The sequence below is a fragment of the Vulpes lagopus genome, chromosome 6 (assembly GCF_018345385.1).
Source record: "Vulpes lagopus strain Blue_001 chromosome 6, ASM1834538v1, whole genome shotgun sequence".
NCBI classification, from domain to species: domain Eukaryota; kingdom Metazoa; phylum Chordata; class Mammalia; order Carnivora; family Canidae; genus Vulpes; species Vulpes lagopus.
This window is the reverse complement of record NC_054829.1, coordinates 14,080,022-14,100,243: the sequence shown is the minus strand read 5'-3', so window position 1 is coordinate 14,100,243 and position 20,222 is coordinate 14,080,022. Positions and strand designations below refer to the sequence as shown.

Sequence of the window (20,222 nt, the reverse complement as noted above, 5' to 3'; positions counted from 1 at the left end):
AAGTACTAAGGATATAATGTACAGCATGATGACTATAATTAATACTGCTGTGTGGTATATAATAAAATTGTAAAAATGTAGATCCTAAGAGCTCTCATCATAAGGAAACATTATTTTTCCTTCTCTTTCGACTGTATCTATATGAGAGGATGAACATTAACTAAACCTATCACGGTAATCATCTCATGGTAATCATCTCTTATGTAAATTAAGTCATCATGGCATATACCTTAAACTTACAGAGTAATGTATATCAATTATTTGAGAAATAGATGAGAAAAGTCAGATTTCTCAAATAATTGATATACAATTATATCAATTAAAACTGGAAAAAATAAATCAGACAAAAAAAATTTACTGGAACTCAGGAAGGCTGAATGGCAGAGCTGGACTAAACAGCAGGGTCAAAGCCACGCTGCTAAGGAAACATGACAAAAGCCATGATCAGTGACCATGCCATACCACTTACATAAGTGTTCATTTCCTGGGAGGTGTGCCTTTTGTAATTTCTAAAATTTAACTACTCTGTCCCTTAATCTAAGCAAAGCCATGTTTTATTACTCCAAAGGTTAACATAATTTTTGAAAAGCACCAATACATTTCATTGGCATAAAAGATCCCAAAGTACAGGCGACCCTTTAACAATATGCCAACCCCCCAGCCACTTGCACTTAACAACCTGAATATAATCTTGGACTCCCCCAAAACTTTACTAATAGCCTGTTGACCAGAAAAGATTGACAACATAAACAATTGATTAACACATATTTTGTCTGTTCTATGTATTATATACTATATTCTTACAATAAAGGAAGCTAGAGAAAAGAAAATATTATCAAGAAAATCACAAGGGGGGATCCCTGGGTGGCGCAGCGGTTTAGCGCCTGCCTTTGGCCCAGGGCGCGATCCTGGAGACCCGGGATCGAATCCCACATCAGGCTCCCGGTGCATGGAGCCTGCTTCTCCCTCTGCCTGTGTCTCTGCCTCTCTCTCTCTCTGTGACTATCATAAATAAATAAAAAATTAAAAAAAAAAAAAAAATTAAAAAAAAAAAAAAAGAAAATCACAAGGAAGAAAAAATACATTTATACAGTATCATAAAAATTCCACACATAAGTGGACTGGCTTTTAGTTCATACCTGTGCTGTTCAAGGGTCAACTGTACATACTTTTCAAAGAGGAAGGAATGAAACATCAGTCACACATGCTTTAGTTAGGTAAATACAAGAAAGCTCCTTCTGAAAATGTAATCAAGTGGGAAGGTAAAGCAAAAACAAAGATATAGTCAAGTATGGAAAGCCAGCAATCAGAAATTGTTAATCTTTCAAAGCAAAATCTTTCTTACCCTATAACATCAATCACTTTCAAAAGCTCAGAGTCAAGCAACATAGAAGCAGAAATGGGCTCCCAGAGATTGTCACTCGCTATGATTTTCACTCGATCAAGACCTTGATAGTTCAGCATTCTTCTTAACACCTTTAGGAGAGATAAACAGAACGCAGGAAAGTTTACAAACGAGACTTTAGCTATTCAATTACAACCACAATAGCTGAAGTATCTTTGAAAATCAGCATCTTGGATAATACTATCAATATTATTTCCTCAATAGAAACATGCCTTCTATGGAAAATAAAAGGCATTATTATGAAGATAACCTACTTCATGGGAATGTAAAAAAAAAAAAAAGAGGTAAAAATCCTTTCAAGGGATTTTCCCTCTAACTTTAATGGAAGCAAAAACAGATTCATAATAGTAAAAATATAAATAAACCACCACCACAGCTGCATAGTTTAAAAGAAAAAGGAAACCAGACTAACCAGATTCTATGGTTCCTTCAAATGAACACAACTACAGAGGCACATGTGTAATCACAGGGGGAAAAATAAGCTGTGAAATGTCACATCTGGGTAGATACAAGCTCCTCATCTTCACTGTTGAGACCCTATCATGAGGCCGTGCCCAGCCTTGGGGTCACACAGAGCACATGCATTAACTTGGCTTCCACTCTGGGCTCTTGCTGCTCTCATCAGCCTTGTGCTCAAAGAAGCCACAACGTTCCACACCAACCCTGTGCTTCCATCGTATACCAGCTCTGCTGCCCTACTTCCCACAGCCCCACAATGCCCCCTCCACCACACTCTCACCACTTCACTGATAATGCATGCAGCCTGGAGGTAAGGTGACTCTGACTTACCCAGACCTGGCTGCAAGCCACCCCATCAAGTCCCACAGCTATACATGAAAGTGTGCTGTTCCCCTAGTGAACACATCAGCCTACTCAAGGCTCAGTCCCCTCTTGTCTACTCTTTCACTCTTGCACTTCCCCCCAATCCCTTTACATTTAATCATCATTTCTTTGCGGTGTCCTGCCCCTGCCCTAGCAACAAGGGGAGTTCCTAACCATCCCATCTTGAAGATTCCAACCACATGTCACCTTCCCTAATCCACCCAGGCAGAAGGGTCATCTCCTCTCTGCCCCTTCTAACAATGCTGCATGGTCATTATTCTGCTAGAGAAATGATGACTGCTGTTTTAGTTGTCCATACAGAGCCCTATAGCCCTCAAATGGGAATTCCTTTGGGCAGCATCAGTATTTTGTATCGTCTTCTAAGCATATATGGAATGCCTGACAAACCTGGTGTTGAGTCAATACTTGTTGGTAGAATTAATGAATAAATAAATGAAAGAAATTTAGTAGATATTACCCAATAAAAACATAATACCCTTAAAGAAATTCGTTTAAGAACTGAAACAAAATATAACCACAAAACTATGTTTCTTAGAGGAAACACAAGTCAAATGGTACTGAAAATAAAGCAGAGAATACCTCCACCTGAAAAGTTAAAGCTGCCACTAGTTTCCCAGGGACAGAAGGGTTATTAGTCTCACTTTTTCCTTTCCTGAAAAACAGCAACAATAGTAGTTACCTCATAAGGGGGCTAGTAAGAATGAAAGGGAGATAAATAACTAGGAAAAGCAACCCAATAAAACACAGGAGCAGGAGTGTCTAGGTAGCGTTAAGCATCTGCCTTCACCTCAGGTCATGATCTCCAGGTGCTGGGATCAAGTCCCACATGGGGCTCCCTGCTCTGTGGGAAGTCTGCTTCTGCTTCTCCCTCTCCCTCTCCCTCTCCCCCTGCTTATGTTCTCTGCCTTTCTCTCTCTCAAATGAATAAATCAAAAATCTTTAAAGAAAAAACACACTTGGCAAATGTTAGTTGCTACCTATTTGCTAATAACAGGTAGAAACATATAGAACATTCCAATGTAATAGGCATTCCAAAGAAAATAACAGTGAGGCTATACACTAGATATTCTGATATAAGATGTAAAACTGTACAAAATTTCTGGCCAAAAGAGACTCCATTTCCAAGCTCCATTTTCCTTTGCAACTGATGAACTCCTGAACTGGGCCAGAGGTGGCAATAGTTTTATAAGCAGTTGCTCCTAATATTTCAGCAAAACAACTGGCATTCAGGTCATATGAGGACCCTAAAGTTAATACATTCCAGGAACAATAAAATAATCAATGAGATAGTAATCAGAAATGGCTTAAATGGTCAGCCCCAAATTAGCAGTGCTTCCTTTTCTCTTCTTTATCTACATCATGTAATTATCCCTTGCCCTCCCCACAGAAGCAGGACACTTTTTTTGGTTACTTCAGAATCTGTGCTCCCTAAGTTGCAATTCTGATACCACAAATAATGGTCTTTGTTCTTTTTCAGTTTTGCCTCCTTTCCTGTTGACAATGAAAAAAAGAAAAGCTATATTTCTTTAAGTCCTAAAAGTCCAACATGATGCAGTTTTTTTATAATGATTATCATAATTCCATAAATAATTAATTTTAAGATAGGAAAATTCAACACAACTCTTCAGACAAAGGAAATCTGGGGTTCATTAGGAATTACCTATGCTTTAATCAGGAATTTAAATATGATTAAATTTTGCCTGAATTTTATGTCACAACTAGGCAAAACAAATATCTGTGTTATAAAAAAACCCAATGTTCCTACTATACTAATTTCTATGGAACCATAAGGGAATTATTTACTAGTAACTTCAAGATAAAAAGATTTTAAAGTTGTACAGACCTTGATATAATTGATGTCAAATGACCTCTCATTCCAAATCTGTAAAACAGAAAGTCAAAGAGCCTGAATTGAAAGTAGTCAGAAAGTAGACATTACTGTTAAGATGCCACTGCTCTCATTATCTTTCATATCATCTAAAATGCAATGTTCCTTACTTTATGGAATATCCTCTTTTTGCATTTATAGATATTTAGAAGACATAACTTTTTTAAACTATTATTTTTTACATTAGAATATTATTTTTAAAACATATATTTGGAACGTTTGGTGGGTATTTTTCAAATAGTCACTCATTTCCATGATGAGAAACCCTCAAGCAGACTCCACATTGAGCAAGTAGACTGACATGGGGCTCAATCCCAGGATCCAGAGATCACAACCTGAGCTAAAATCAAGATTTGGATACTTAAATGACTGAGCCCCCCCCCCCCCAGGCACCCTATTCCAGTGATTTCTAAAACTAGAATATCCATTCAATCATTCAACAAACACTGACAATGTAAGGTGTGCCAGGGACTCTGTCAGGCACTGCAGACCCAGCAGACAGGAGTGTTGTAATAATTTTTATAAGACCTGGATCCCTGGGTGGCTCAGCGGTTTAGTGCCTGCCTTCAGCCCAGGGCATGATCCTGGAGTCCCTGGATTGAGTCCCACATCAGGCTCTCCGCATGGAGCCTGCCTCTCCCTCTGCCTGTGTCTCTGTCTCTCTATCTCATGAGTAAATAAATAAATTCTTTAAAAATAATAATAATAATTTTTATAAGATCTTACCATCACATTTAAGGCCAATATAAATAAGTACACTGTAGGGGCACCTGAGTGGCTCACTCAGTTAAGTGGCTGCCTTAAGCTCAGGAGATGACCTGAAGGTCCTGAGATCGAGCCCCATGTAGGCTGCCCCTCAGTGGGGAATCTGCTTGTCCCTCTCCTCCTCCTCCCCCACTCATACTCTCACTCTCTCTCTCTCTCTAGTAAATATATAAAATCTTTTAAAAAATAAAGTATCCTGTAGAAGTAATTTTTTTTAAGCATACACAAGATCACACGATATGCTATATCACAAAGGCAAATTCTTAATGAGGACAGATAAAGGGAAATTGCACAACTCTCGATGGTTTAGAATCATGAAGGCTGAGGTTTTAGAAATGAAAGAGAATTTCCATGACATTAGTTTTGCCGCCGAGAAAACTGTTAATGACACAGATGGCCTAGAGTCCAGGCACTATCACTCACTTTACTCTAGAGATACAGGAAAGTATTTCTTATCAAAGAAGCTCCTCACCACAGCATGTGAGTCTAAAAGAGTGTGAATTACCCATTCTTTACCAGAAACATTTTCTGAGTGTGACTTTACTGTAATAAAATGCTATTTAGATTGAAACCTACATTTAGTTTCACTATAGGCTAAAAATACCCTGACATATGAAAGTTCTCAAATACAAACTAATTTTCGATTAGAATTTGGAGAAAAAAATTTTTTAAAAAAGTATATTCTTTCTCCTGGCTGCCTACAGCCCTTGGCCCATCCTCAGGTCCTCTATCCTCCTGTGATTTTACAGTTTAATCTATCCCAGTTCCTATCTCTCTCACTAAACTCCTTAAGGACTTATTAATCTTGGTATCCCTAGAATATAACAGTCCCAGTGCCTGCAACATAGGAGGAGCTCAATAATTGTTGGCTAACTGCAAGAACACTTTTTAAATCAGTTTTGACAGATGGCATATTAATAAGCAAACATGTGTGGAGACCACCATGTATTTGTTGTGAGGTTCTGTGAGGTATGGTGCCTCCAGCCTGCCAACAGACCAGCTGGAAAGACGTCATATTTTACATTTTTTCAATCATTAAAAGGTGTTAAATAACAGTTTAAGACAAGGGTAGGCAGATTTTAGCCATCCTGCCAAATCCAGCCTACCCACTATTTGTATTTTTTACAACCTGAGAGCTGAAATTGGTTTTTACGGTTTTAAATGGTTATGTTTTAAATGGCTATGTAATTACCTACATAATATCCTTCATATTGCCTTTTGACCCACAAAGTATTTACACTCTAACCCACTAAGAAAAAGTGTGCCACCCTCTGATTTTGGACAACAGAAGATTCATAGAGCAAAATGAAATTAATCATCGAACTGTATGGTAAATATAGTATTCTTGTATGACCAGAGAAACTAGGGAAAGCTTTTAAGGAGAACATGAGCTAGGGTGGTACCAAAAATAAAAAAAAAAAATTTAAGATGTTTTATTTATTTATTAGAGACACAGAGAGAGAGAGAGAAACAGGCAGAGGGAGAAGCAGGCTCCATGCAGGGAGCCGACATGGGACTCGATCCCGAGTCTCCAGGATCATGCCCTGGGCAGAAGGCAGCACTAAACCACTGAGCCACTGGGGCTGCCCAACCAAAAATCAAAATTAAAAAAAAAAAAAAAGTTCAGAGAAGGTACACATTTAGCACAGTTTTCAAAAGAGGTTAGAATTTGGATGGGCAAAGAGGAGGAATAAAAGGTCACATGTAGTTACTTTGTTATCAGATGCCAATAGAATAAATTAGTCTCGTGACACAAAATGGTTGGTCAACAAAATGCCAAAGAATTAAATTACTTTAAGAAATTACAAATAAATGTCTAAAAGTTAATCAGCTTTACATATATTACTAACCCCGATATAATCAATGTCCAAATCATGATAATGCTTGGCACCCACAATCCAGGTCATGATATAGTAGGCAGTCAGCTGAAGATTCACGTAAGGCCAGTTGAAACCTTTTCCTAGCCATCCAGGAAATGACCATGGCAACCCTGCAGAAAGGAAAAGGTAAAGGTGGAGTGAGTGTAACAATGCTGGCGCAGTGAAAACAAGGCAAAAGAACTCACGCTAAGCAAAAAGCCAATACAGATCTTACTCAAGATTATATGCCATGCACAAATTCCAAAATCTCTTCCCATTTATGAACTCTGCAACTCCTTAATCATCCCTAAAGTCAGCCTCAATAATTCCAAATGTTCTTTCAAGAAATAAAAACACAAAGGCTCTCTCAAAGATACTTGCCAATAGAAAGAAATGTAACATACAATTTAACTTGACAAGACCACCACCTGCTACAGGGATATTTGATATTCAATTTCTTTCCTCTGAAGTCAAATCAAAGAGTTCTGAAAAGCTTATGCCTAACTTACAGGTTAAGTATAATACAAATTCCTCATTCACTAGTACATCTTCTTAAAACTTAAGGCTTCTTAAAAAACTATTCAGATAATCAAATTCAGCAAAGCTAGTTTGTCATCATATCAATATAAATCCCAATGACTCAACAGGAAAATACATCTTTGCGGTATGATATAGATCAAATAACCCACATTCTTCCAACACTCTAATTATTATTTTTAAGTAAGAAAATGGAAGAGTAGAGAAGCACTAATTACAATTCTAAATCCTGATTCTGTTACTAATATGTTAAAATAAGCTCAACAGTTAAGCTCCTCAACTGTTAATATGTATTACCAATCTAACTCACCACTGAAAAAAAACATAATGAACAAAAGAACAAAATGCTTATTTTTCTAAACTTGGGAGGAATGTCTAAGTGTATATCCCATAAGAAATGTGACATTAAAATACTGGAACATCTTAGAACAATGAAATGCATTCTACAGAACCACCATGTGTAAGTCTTTGTTAGAACATGATTCAGCGTGCCAGATTTTCTACATTTAAATGAGAACTGACCTTGAAAACAGCCCAATGGGTGAGTATGTGCTGAAGTCAATGATGCTTCTTTTTTTTACTGCTTAAAATATTTCCTGGAATCTCTTACAAAAGACCATTTATAAAGAACACACTAACTCCTCATTTTTTTAATTTAGAAAAACTTATGTTTGTCCTTTGTTAAAAATGATTCTTAAAATAACTTGAAATCAAGCCTATTAAATGGATCTCATTGATCTCATACAGACTAGATGTGTGAGCTTGTTTCAAAAAATCAAATTCATTTCAAATGATAACTGTATGACATCACTGTGTATGTTTGCAGTATCTTATAGTTCTGCACACTGCTACATGAGAACTATAAAATGAACATAGTAGTCCTATTTGAGAAATCCAATGATCCTGCCACTAGAGCTTAAACTCCACAAGAGCAGGAATTGGGGGCTGGATTGTTTGGTATCCCTAATGCCTAGAACAATGACCAACACATTGCTGAGGTTCAAACAAACACTTTCATGGGAACCTCTTCTAGAAATGGGGTCTATGACTTCATGTAATGCATAATTATACAAACAGTTGGGATACACTACTACACCTAATATACAATTTTCTAGATAATATTGCCCTTCTACAAATTTTGATAAGAAATTTTGTTGAGAGTAATAATTTAACATCAAGAAAACAACCAAAATGCAATTAGGTTCTATATCTGATTTTGCCATTTACTAATTATCTCACCTTAAGTCAAGGTGGCAAAACCTAAGCCTCTTCTGCTTCTATAAAATGGGAAGAGTAATGCCTCACTCCAAAGTTATTATATATAAAGAGCAGACATAATATAAGGGCAAAGAAAGGATCAACCCTGGCACATGCTTTGCTGCTGCTAGGATGATGGTAGTATTAACAACATTATTAGTACCTCAGTATTAATAATGACTCCACAAACAGAATTCAGAATTTAAAAGTTAAATGGAATGCAAAAGCATGGAAAACTTCACTCCTTACCCATGAGTATAATATTAGGGTTCCGCTTCTTAGCTTCCTTCATTAACCACCACTCATATCCTCGGAAATAATTCTCATCTAATGCATAGTGCATGTGGGAGGGTTCAGTACCATCTGCATGGGAGAGAGCAAAAGAGAAAGGAAACCATCCATTAATGGTGTTTCATAGGGCCGCTCTCCCCTATACATATACACATTTCAAAGAAGACGCATTCCAGTTCCAATCCTGACATGGAGCAAATAAGAATGATGGATGATCAAAGCATATTATTTCATGTTTTTCATTACTCGAAGTATCACAAAGGTCTTGAAAAGCAAAACCACAACTTTCTATTATAAGCAGTATTGAGAGAAGTGTTATCAATTCATGTAATTAAAAACCTAGAACCACATTCTCCCAGGCTTTGGTCTGGTCTTTCTGGGTCTTCAAATCCCCATGTCCAACACTGACTTCAGATCACCTCAACTTCCAGCTTCTCAATCCTAGTTATGAATCCCCGGGCCCCTAAGACCCATTCTCATACCCCCGGCCTTGAGCCTATTAACATGCTTCGTTAAACCAAAACAGAGCTTTGAGAGAAGAAAGGGAAGAGTATACAACTGCACATCCCCTCTATAAAAAATCCTATCCTAACTTCCAAGGTGTGTCAAGGTAGCTGATACCAGTCCTCACGTGTTACCACACTTCACAAACATCTGCCCTTGTTTGGAAGGGCCTCACAAGGAGGGGGCCTTGCCCTTTTCATTTCTATTTCATTTCATGAAATATTCTTTCATTTCATTCTTTCATTACTAATTAAACACTAACACCACCATGCAGAGTTATCTTTTTAACCAAAATTATTCCCAAGTCACCAACAAGAACATGCTGTATACAGGCAATACTGTAAAGTTCACTAAAATGGAATCTGGCCTATAAATAATAAGCTGTATTATCACTGAGAGAATTTTTTTCTTCCTGTGCATCAACTAACTACATGGATGACACAAAGCCAATCAAAATGGTGATAAGTGAAGATTGAAAATTTAATGGTTAAAAATAGTTTTGTTTTTAAAAGAAAAAAAGCTGTACATCTGAAATACTGATGACAACTTATATTTTTGCCACATATTTTATTTAAAACTAGTAACATAATAACATTTTACATGTTTTTTATGTTAAAAGTTCTTTTTGGAACTTCTCAATAAAAATTCCAAACTGTCTCTATGCTTCCTACTGAATATAGTTTTTTTTTAAAAACTGTGGGTTTGCTGCAGATTAATCCATTAAATAAGCAATCTAAAGTCCAAATACTATTTTATGAGAAGAAAAATGAGGATTTTGATATAAAATTTTTAATAGAGTAAAAAAAGAACAATAAGAAACTATCCATAAGCAATAATCAACATCAAAAATGTTGGTATCACTTATATTCTGATTCATAGTCCTTAAATTTAGGTATAGATTAAAACACTGAAGGAAAACAATCCCATTTCCCAAATCTCCTACCTGTTGTCTGCCCATCACCACCTATTTCGACTTTTAGAATATGCAAAGAGGCACCAAAGTTTGGCTGGGGAAAGAAGCAGGAGTATTAATACTGTAATTCACCAGATGAACAACAAAGTACATTAAGACAATTACTAATTACTGTCTTTGGTTTTAAATATCAGAAACCCAATTTCGAATAAATAGCAACTTCTTCCAAAAGTAATTTGCCGTTTTTTTTTTTTTTAATGCTAGAATTGGGAAGGTGATCAATTCTACCACTGAAATTCACCATAGTTTATCAAAAATATCACAGGTGCCATTAAATAATTATTTTCTCATTACCTTAAAGAGATAATCCAATATTTGAGAACGATAGGGCTCTGGATAATTTACTAGAAGTCGGGATGTTGCCTAAAAAAAAAGTTCAGAAGTACAAATAAATCCAATCATGAACATGTTTTCATAGTGCTGATGCACACCACACAACATGCCCATGTTTAACCAGCTCTTGGGCAAAGTTGAGTGGTGAAAAGTCGTTTCCCAGGTTATCTTTTTACCGGCCTTTATTTTGTCCATCATTGGGAAAATAGGGCTGTTGTCTGTCCAAAAGCTAAAACACAGGATCCAAGCCTCAGCAGTTTTCTCTTCTACTGAGATGAGGGTTGACTGGGCAGTAAGTAAGCCAAGCAAGTCTATTAATGAACCTCATGATCACAGATTTGTCCTGGGGACCTGAACTCTAATAACCAGAGAGTGGTTATTAGAAGAAATGAAACTCAGGTTCTCTATCTTAAGACCATTTGATAACTACAATATCTGGCGGCCAGGACGGAAAGGATTAATATCAGGTAATTTTTTTCACTCATTATCTTGCAAGAAATTATTACAAGCAGCAATACCAAAAGGAATCACTACTCTCCCCATCTTTACTAGAGATTTCTAAGTTCTGTTACTATTAAGCATGAGTACACAATTATCCCCAGGCCAAGCTGTTCTAAGGAAACCTCACATTGGCATCAGAATGCATGAAAAGACAGAGCGGCAGGTTGCAGAGACCAACACGTGATCACACCTAACCCATGGCCGATGACTGCTTCAACAAAGAAATCACAAAATCAACAGTGGACCAATAATATATCTTCTGGGGAGCACTATGCACAAAAGGAATAAAAGAAATAGGTTTTGGGATGCCTGGGTGGCTTAGTAGTTGAGCATCTGCCTTTGGCTCAGGGCATGATCCTGGATTCCCGGTGAGTCCCAATCGGGCTCCTTGCATGGAGCCTGCTTCTCTCTCTGCCTGTGTCTCTGCCTTTCTCTCTTTGTGTCTTTCATGAATAAATCAATAAAATCTCTTAAAAATAAAAAGGAAATAGGTTTTAACCTGAATCAGCGGCATGTCCCTTGGCTTAGAAGCCAGACAGCCCTATGTTCAAAGCACTGACACTGAGGGTAAGACACCCAACTCTTATGGGGCTCGATGTTCTGTTTCCCACTCTCACATATGCTACCACTGAATTCTAGTGGCACCTTATCTCCCTCACACCTACAATCTTCCCAGCCCCTGCCACTGAGACACAGACCCATGGAGCTACCCTCTCCTCCTTTCAAGTTCAACAAATCCCCAATCAAACATGGCACTTTTTCCTAAGTCTGTTCCTTCTGCTGCATTTGTTATCTTAGTAAAGAACAGCATCTGCCTAAACCATAAACATAGGTTTATGGGTTTTTTGGGGTGGTTTTTTTTTTGGCCTTTTCTTCCACTTTATTTCATATTCCCACCACAATAATGATTCCTTTAATTTAAACTAAAAACCATAGAGGGTTCCGGAAAGGGTGGCAGCAAAGGATCGGAGATTTCAAAGACTGAGGGACAGGTGGGGTGGGGAATCAGCAAATTGTCTTGACGGGGCTCTTGAAGTTGCTGGCGGCTTGGAGCAGCAGCTGGTAGGCCACTGGATGGATCTTAAAACTGTAGAGCCTGGACACAAACTGGTTCACGGGCCACTTTGGCCAGTACTCGGGGTGCACCATGAAGAGCATGTGAGGGAAACCGGTGGCAAAGAAGGCGCCATCCACATGATGGTACCTCGATGACTCGAGCGTATACACATCCATGCACTTGGGGCAGTAGAGCTTCACCATGGCTTCACCTGGGATGTCTGAAAGGCCGATGAGAAGCATTGGCTGGTTCTAACAGTACACACAGGGACAGTAGCCAAAGTCTCCCTGCTGGTACTTTTCCAACATCTGGGCAATGCTAAGTTGGTGAGGATATAGTGGGTGTGGATCAATTCATAAAGCATCTCAGCTGCCTGCTCAATCAGGTCGCTCTGGTTGGGGTTGTTCCAGCTCTTCATCAAGCTCCAGGTCAAAGATCATGTCTAGAGCTTGTCAATAGTGAGGCACCTGTTCATTGAGTCCAGGGAGATTGAATTTATCCTAGATGTAGTCTTCATCCACTTCACAGAAGAATTCATTGCCACAGAGCCCACAGAACCAGGATATCCAATTCCCATTCATCTTCAGTCACCAAGACCTCCTTAATATCTCTCAAATCCATCCCCTCACTTCAACCCTACTTCCTTCACCAGGCCCCCTTCAGTCATTAGTCTGAGACCATTAAATGGTCTCAGGGCCTCCCATCTGCCTCCCTGTAATCTATCCTCCACACTCCTTGCCAGATTAATCTTCCAAAAACACAAATCTAAACACAAAGGCACTCTGTATAAACCTGCCAAGACTGCTCCTCTGCCAAGAGCTTTCAGGATAAAGTTCAAATTGCTCCCTTTTATACCCAAATCTTTAACTATTTGGATAGTAACTCTTACACATTACCCAGTACCACGCTCATGCCTTCTATCTAGATATATCAAACTACTTTTTCTCTTTCTTCTGTCTGGAGTGCATTCTACACCCTTATGTGGCCAACTCCAAAGCATCCTCTTCAGGGAAGGTCCCGTTCTGCTCCTCCCCTATATTTGTTGTAGGTGGCTCTCCTGTGCACTCCCCTGGCTTCCAATCTACAACTCTACTGTAACTCTTCTAACCTTGCACCCTACTCACCACCCCACTTCTCTGTCTCAACTCTGAGTTCCTTGAGGACAAGAACTATGTCTTACTCAAGTTCATACCCCCATTTCTTCTTTTATTCAGTCAACATTAAATATCTTTTATGGTATTGTTTGTTGCATAGACAAAATAATAGACACAGACAAAGTAATAGAGGAGGCTTTGAGTCAGAAGGAGCTTGCATCCCAATTGCATCATTTACGAGCCAGGTGACCAAGCTAGGTGATCTGTTGTAAAGTAGGCTTTCCCACTCCTTAGAACTCCTTCAGCTGTTCTAAGGCTAAAGTAAGATGTATGTAAAGGACATAGCACAGTAGCTGGCACACAGTGAGCTCTCATTAAATGACAAGCATTGTACAAACTGTCTTTAAAAAATACAGTCACCATTCTCAAAGAGCTTACAGACTGGTGGAGGCTCAAACATTAGACACTCTGTGAGTGAACACTGTATATGCACAATAACCCAGCCTTGATCAAAGAGAAACAATGCTTCCCACCCTGAAGTATGTCATTAGAACAATAGGTTTGGCTGTTTGGGGGTTATTTTGCCTCCGCGCACTCCTATCCTTAACACAGAACATGCAAACTTTGAGCAAACACACCACATCATTGTGCTACTGCAAGCCTATGCAAGCCTATGTCATTCTCAATGCAAAAGCCTTAGTCAATAGCAATAGTTCAGAGTAGTGTAGCCAAATGTTGAAATGCACCAGCAAGGAGTAACAAATTACCAGTCACCCTCCTTGAAAAAGGCCTGGAGCTATTTCCATACAGCCCCGGAAGAAGCTGTAGCACAAGGGCTGACACACAGTAAGTTCTCAATAAATGGCAGACATTTTATACCCAAGTATGTTTTTCATGCAACTTACTTCTGATGAAACAGGATGATATTAACCAAAATAATCATGTGCCAGATGCCATCCCAAGCACTTTACATCTATTCTCCTGATGCTCCCACCAGGTTTCAAGGTCTCCTCAGAAAAGAAACTGAGACACTGAGAGATTAAATAACCTGCCCATGGCTGTACAGTGAATGGCAGGGCCCAGATGGGACCCCTGACAATCTGCTCTTAAACCCACATTCTTAACTACTGTCCCATACTGCCTTCCCTATCAGATTGGAGGATAAAGTAAGAACATTCCAAACCTACTGTCACAAACTGTACAACATACCAAGGACTCCACAAATAAGTCTAAAGTGACGTGCAAATATAGTTTTGCAACCATTTTCATTCAATCAATATTTATGAAGCTTCTAAGATGAGGAACGCACTATGCACAGGGACACTATCAAATGGATGAGTATCCTACTGAGTCATGCAACATTCTTCTCATTTAAATAATCTTAAATGGAGTTAATAAATATAAAATAAGGAAAAAATAAATAAATAAAAAATAATGAAGACCTCCCATTTTTCAGCAAGTTTAAATATTGGATTTAATCCCACAAGTACAGATACTAGGACAGATGGGTCCTCATTTAATGATACACTGGCTAGTCTAGGTTTAAACCACAATAATAAAAAGAATGACTGTAGTAAACACACACACACACACACACATATTGACCAATTAGTCCACGTTACCCTGAAATATACTCCAGCACCTATGAGTAAAGTTGCAACATCAGAAAATAAAAGCATAAAAATCAAGAAGATTAAGTTGGGTTAAGGAAAAGTTGTGCCTCTCCCTGCTCTAAAACGCCCTCCACCCCACAAAGCAGGTCAGAGCAGCTACAGACCAGGTCATCCATTCTAGCCTAAGCTACAATGGTTGCCTTTTTCTTTTTGTAATGCAAATGTAGGACTTAAGCGTTGATTGCCAAGGCATCCACTTTTCAACAGTAATTATGTTTTATGGTATGTATACTTAAAAAGTTACCCAAATCATTTTGCTAACTTGAAACCCTAGAGTTTTGCCAAGTTAAGTTCAATGATAGAAAGTCATTAAATATGTAGATCTCTACTAAATATAAAATGTTGAAACATTAATTACTGAACACAAGTTTATCTACTTTTGGTTTCTTGTAACAGAAGGTAAAGATATCTGGATCTGTTAGTAAACACGTCCTGTGCTATACTGAAAAACTGTTACTATTTTTTTTAAATAGAGGCATATCCCTCTAGAAATTATGAAATGTATTCATAAATTTGCCAATATGCAAAGTGCTAGTAAATAGTTTACAACTGCTTACTCACTAGTTTTCACTAGAAATTAACGTTTCTAAGACTTAAGGATTCTAACAATATATGTAATTAAACATACAAGAAATAAGAGAAACAACTCTAGGCAAGGAAAGTAGGATGTATTTCAGCTAAGGTATGAGGTATGGAGATGCATTTTTGTTAGGGCAAATGAAAGTAATTTTGTCCTAAAATAGACAAATTAAATGGATATAGAAAATAGGGAAAAGGAAAAAAAATAAAAGAGAGGGAGAGAGAATTTTATCTTGTGTAGGCAAGCTAGCTAAAAATAATTTATTATAAACTTTTTAAAATAAGCTTTAATAAATAGTGTACTTCTAAAAACTAAAGCTTAGTTTTCTTTCATCTGCTAAAAGGACAGTTTTCTTAGACTATTGGTCTGTTCTTGATAAGACTGTAAGGTTTTTAAGTAATTTGCCTAGGAAATAAGATTCTGTATTTCATCAAAATAACTTCCTATATTTCAAGCTATCATGTCTTTGATTACTTAAGAAAACGAGTCTTCTCTATTTAAAGAGCTAAGTTTCATTCTTTTCTTAATAAATTTTATAACTTTCTGTATTTGCCTATGAAGTCTTTAATTGTAATTTTGGTGAAAGTTAAATAGATAACTAATATTTCACAGTGATCTATGATTCTACATAATCAAGTATTTTAAAGCCTTTTGATATTTCTGACAAACTTCCAGAATCAAATTCTAAATGAAGTCTTTTTAAACTTGAAATAATTTTGGGATTTTTCAGAGGGTCCTAGACCATCTCAAATGATTTGCTCCTTCTTATAAAAAGAGAGATCACAGACTGATTAGGCTTATCTGATATGTTAAACTATATGGAAAGCCTTGTCAAATAAGTAATGAGAAATCTTTTTTAGGTTAATTTGTGTGGATACGTGTGATTGATGTAAGTGTTCCAGAAATCATATGAAATTCCTAGGTACCTACTATGTCCCTGGTATAATATTGTCACTTATAATTGTAGCTATTATCTAGAATGTTATATGTCACAGAAATAACCAAAGATCCTCGCCAATTCCATTGTAATTAACTCCCATCAGGTGTTTAATGTGGCTATTTCTAAGCCTTTAAGTTTTCCTGGCAGCCTTACCAGGTGAGTTAAGAAAGGCCACTTTTTGGGAGGCCCAAAAATGTCAGGATATTTGGGAGACCTTAAGAAAGGAATTCACTCACATCTGCAGGTATTGTAAGTGAAGTCTGAAGGCAAGTCCTTGGCCTGACTGCCCAGCCCTGAGAGACTTTGAGAGTCCAATCTGAGATTCCTTGTGAAAAAAAAAAAAAAAAAAAATCCAGCAAAGCGCACTTAGAAAAGCCTATCTGATCAAACCAGTCTAAATGAGATGGCCAAAGATGTTTAAATATTTCACAATATTACCCAAATCTTTGAACCCATTCTTGAGCCCCAGGATCACTGACCTGGTTTCATGGCAGGACCCTTTAAGCTTGGTACAATGGCTACAGACTGGATTTCAGACTATCGTCTGTATAATTATTATAGGAGTGCTATCTAATCCTACTTAGATGTGTATTTTCTGTGTTACAATATGCCCTACCCCTGGCTTTTAACCTATGCGATATCCAGGGTCAGCACTGACTCTGATGCCTAACATCAGAGGTGGATTGTAGTGGAAACCCTGACAATTTTTTTCCTTTTTTGTAATGCAAGTGCCTGAGGGCAGACTTCAAAAAAGGTATCCACTTCAAAGATGGCTGTGTCAAAGAAACACAATGCCAGCCACACACCTAGACCAAGAACAAGGCTGCCCACAGGGGGAAACTCAGCCTTCTTTATTTTAAAGACCTTGGTTGAGGGGTCCCTGGGTGGCGCATCGGTCTGCCTTTGGCCCAGGGGGCGATCCTGGAGACCTGGGATCGAATCCCACGTCGGGCTCCCTGCATGGAGCCTGCTTCTCCCTCTGCCTCTCTCTCTCTCTCTCTCTCTCTCTCTGTGTGACTATCATGAATAAATAAATAAAATCTTTAATAAAAAAAAAAAGACCTTGGTTGATTTCAGTAACTGACCATTTAGGTTGCTTGTTTTTCCTCTTCCTGCAGTTTAAATTCCCCTTTTTAAGTTTTAAAGTCACCAGTGAGTGAGCATGCATTAAAAAACAGGACCTCAGGGGCTTGCACACTGGAGCTCCTGCTCTCTTCCTCCTTTCCCCACAACCTTGCTGTGTAACCCAAGGTGTGCCATGTGCTTGTCAGGATCTGTGAATAATAAAACTTTTTTTTTTTTCAAAGTTTCCCGGTGGTTATTGCTGAGGACATCTTACGACCATAATTTAAGAACCATAAGGGCCAATCGAGCCACAACACGGGTTATGGTAGGCTGAGATCAGCACAAAACATCCATTCAGCAAGCAAGCAGTCAAGCTAGTTCTGAAATGCATCTGAATATACAAGCTCCATCTGACTCAACCTAACAAACAACTCATTCAAGAGTTAGGGCTTCACATCATAGAAAATTAGCTCTGGTTGTGATTTGGGGTACAACGGAAGGGGGGAAAACAAAGACAGGAAAAAGGTCACCGTGGGCATGTGACAGAAGCAAATAAATTTTGTTAGAGCCCAGAAGAATCATGCTACTACTAAAGCAAGCTCCCAGGCCTAGAGGCCACCTGTCAACATGACTAGGAAACTTAGACAACTACCAGCTGTGCCCACACAATTTTACACAAAGCTGGAGATGGTCCTCATGTCTCCCTTCACTTAAATCTTACAGAATGCCCAGGTAACATGAACTCATCCCCACCCCACCCCCGCCCCGCAACTATCACAGCGAAGAGAGAACTAAGATGTGCCAATTAAATGCAGTTGGTATTCTGGATGACATCCTGGAAAAGAAAATGGGCATTAGGTAACTACGAAGGAAATACGAAGTGTGGATTTCCATATGTTATTAATCCTGGTTGTGACAAAGGTATACGGTACCTTACCTATGGGATGGGGGATGCTGATAACAGAAAAAGGGCCGCAGGGTGTAATGGGAACTCTGTATTATCTTGGAAACTTTTCTGTAAATCTAAAACTATTCTAAAATTAAGTTTACGTATTAGAAAAAGGTCTCTCCCTACTTAGTCTGAGAATCAATTGGTGTCACTTGTCAAAATGCAAGTTCTCAGGCCCCCGATCCTACAGTCTGAATGAGGCGTGCAGTTTACCAAGCACACCAGGTGATGCTCATACCCCCTAAGGGTGGTGGCGAGCCACCAGGGCTGCTGGCCAGGTGTCTCCCCCTCCCTGCACACAGACACTGCCACCAATTTGACACAGAGGCACCAACCTTTGGGGGGGAGGAGGGGGCAACTCGCCCCACCTCGGGCCTTAATGACTCCCAAGAAACAGTGAACCATCCTAGACTACCGGTTGATCCTAATGTAGCCTGCCAATAAAAACAAAGGAACGGGGGGGGGGGGGGAGTCCCAAGTGGCCTATTACCTTCCTAAAGATGCCCTGAGGCACCTGTCGCGCCCCCAAACCAGAACAGTGAAGTCAGCCCACCGCACCCTGCAGTAGTGGTCCGGGGCTCCCGACCCCTGCGGGGGGAGGGGCGTCCTCCCGGGAGGAGTGATGCTCCCCGGCTCCCCGGCCATTCCTGGAGCGACCCTGAGGAATGCCGTCTCTGCGGCAAAGGAGGCGGGGCGCCCTGAAAGGACGAGCTACCCCTGTCACTTGTTCGGTGGGCCTCCGCATCCTCTATTAAAACTAACTGCGTCCATCGCTGGTCCAGAGCGGGCGCCCGACCTAGGCCGAGGGGCGCCCGCCCGCGGCCGGGCCGCGACTGGAGAGCGCCGCGGGGGCTTCTGGGACGCCCCCCCCGGCCACCGCCGCGGGGGCTTCTGGGACGCCCCCCACGGCCCCCGCCGCGCGACCCGTCGCCCGCCGCTCACCCCGCCGCCGCTGACTGCCCCGACGCCGTCGAACTCCCGGCCCAGCCCGTCGGAGTCGTCCAGCACGTACGCGCCGCCGGGCACCAGCAGCGCGCACAGCAGTAGGGGCACCGCGGCGTGGCCCGCCGAACCCGCGGCGGCCGTCATGGCTTTCCCTCGGCGTTGCCGGGAAGCCTGCAGTGGGCGCTCGGCCATTGTGTGGGTCACATGACTCCGGTGCCCAGGGAGGCGGGTCCGGCTGCCGCCATGATGGGAAAGGGCAGGAGGGCGCTGACGCCGGGGCCGCCATCTTGGTTGCGGGCCACACGTCGCCGGCGCAGCCGCAGTAGTGGTGTAGTGTGGTGGGGGTGGCCGAGGGAGGTTTTTCCGGTCGCGACTTTGGCGTGGGTGGCGCGGGTGGGGAGGGGGGTGTCTTCAAATGAAGTCACTTTTGTGCTGCTTTTCAGGCCTACGTGCTGGAGCACGTGAGCGAAGGAAGTGGCTGCTGAGAAGGCATTTCTGATCCCAAAAATCTTTCTTTGCAGGCCCGTGGGATTTGGTTTTTGGCGTCTACCTGTGCAAGCTTGGAGACCCCAAAATGGCAAAGAGAAGACCCAAAGGCTATAGGACACACGAGTTTTCATCTTCAGAGCCCTATTTGGAATCAGATTGTTTTGTCCCTTAACTGCAAACCTAAATATAAGTTTCAGGATCACAGTAATCCTAGGAGGAAAAGTCTCCCATCTGTGCAGTCCCAAAAAAAGGAGGTTCTCGAGCCCTTCTGTTA

At 40.1% G+C, this 20,222-nt stretch overlaps 1 protein-coding gene and 1 pseudogene across 7 annotated transcripts in view; both read right to left on the bottom strand.

The window, feature by feature from the left end:
- The window catches only part of GALC (galactosylceramidase), a 56,822-nt gene extending 37,114 nt beyond the window's left edge, over nucleotides 1-19,708 (bottom strand). The window contains exons 1-7 of one of the 7 annotated variants that reach the window (XM_041759317.1): nucleotides 19,457-19,708; nucleotides 10,617-10,685; nucleotides 10,293-10,356; nucleotides 8,804-8,917; nucleotides 6,752-6,891; nucleotides 4,092-4,130; nucleotides 1,346-1,476 (exon numbers count right to left, since the gene is read on the bottom strand). In XM_041759317.1, coding sequence (XP_041615251.1) covers nucleotides 1,346-1,476; nucleotides 4,092-4,130; nucleotides 6,752-6,891; nucleotides 8,804-8,917; nucleotides 10,293-10,356; nucleotides 10,617-10,685; nucleotides 19,457-19,651 — 752 coding nt within the window. In that variant the 5' untranslated portion in view covers nucleotides 19,652-19,708. Of the gene's footprint in view, nucleotides 1-1,345; nucleotides 1,477-4,091; nucleotides 4,131-6,751; nucleotides 6,892-8,803; nucleotides 8,918-10,292; nucleotides 10,357-10,616; nucleotides 10,686-19,004; nucleotides 19,356-19,456 lie in introns of those variants that run through there. The other 6 variants (XM_041759314.1, XM_041759315.1, XM_041759318.1 and 3 more) reach the window with 6 other exon arrangements.
- On the bottom strand, nucleotides 12,162-13,345 carry LOC121492903 (annotated as a pseudogene).
- Nucleotides 19,709-20,222: the final 514 nt, after the last annotated feature.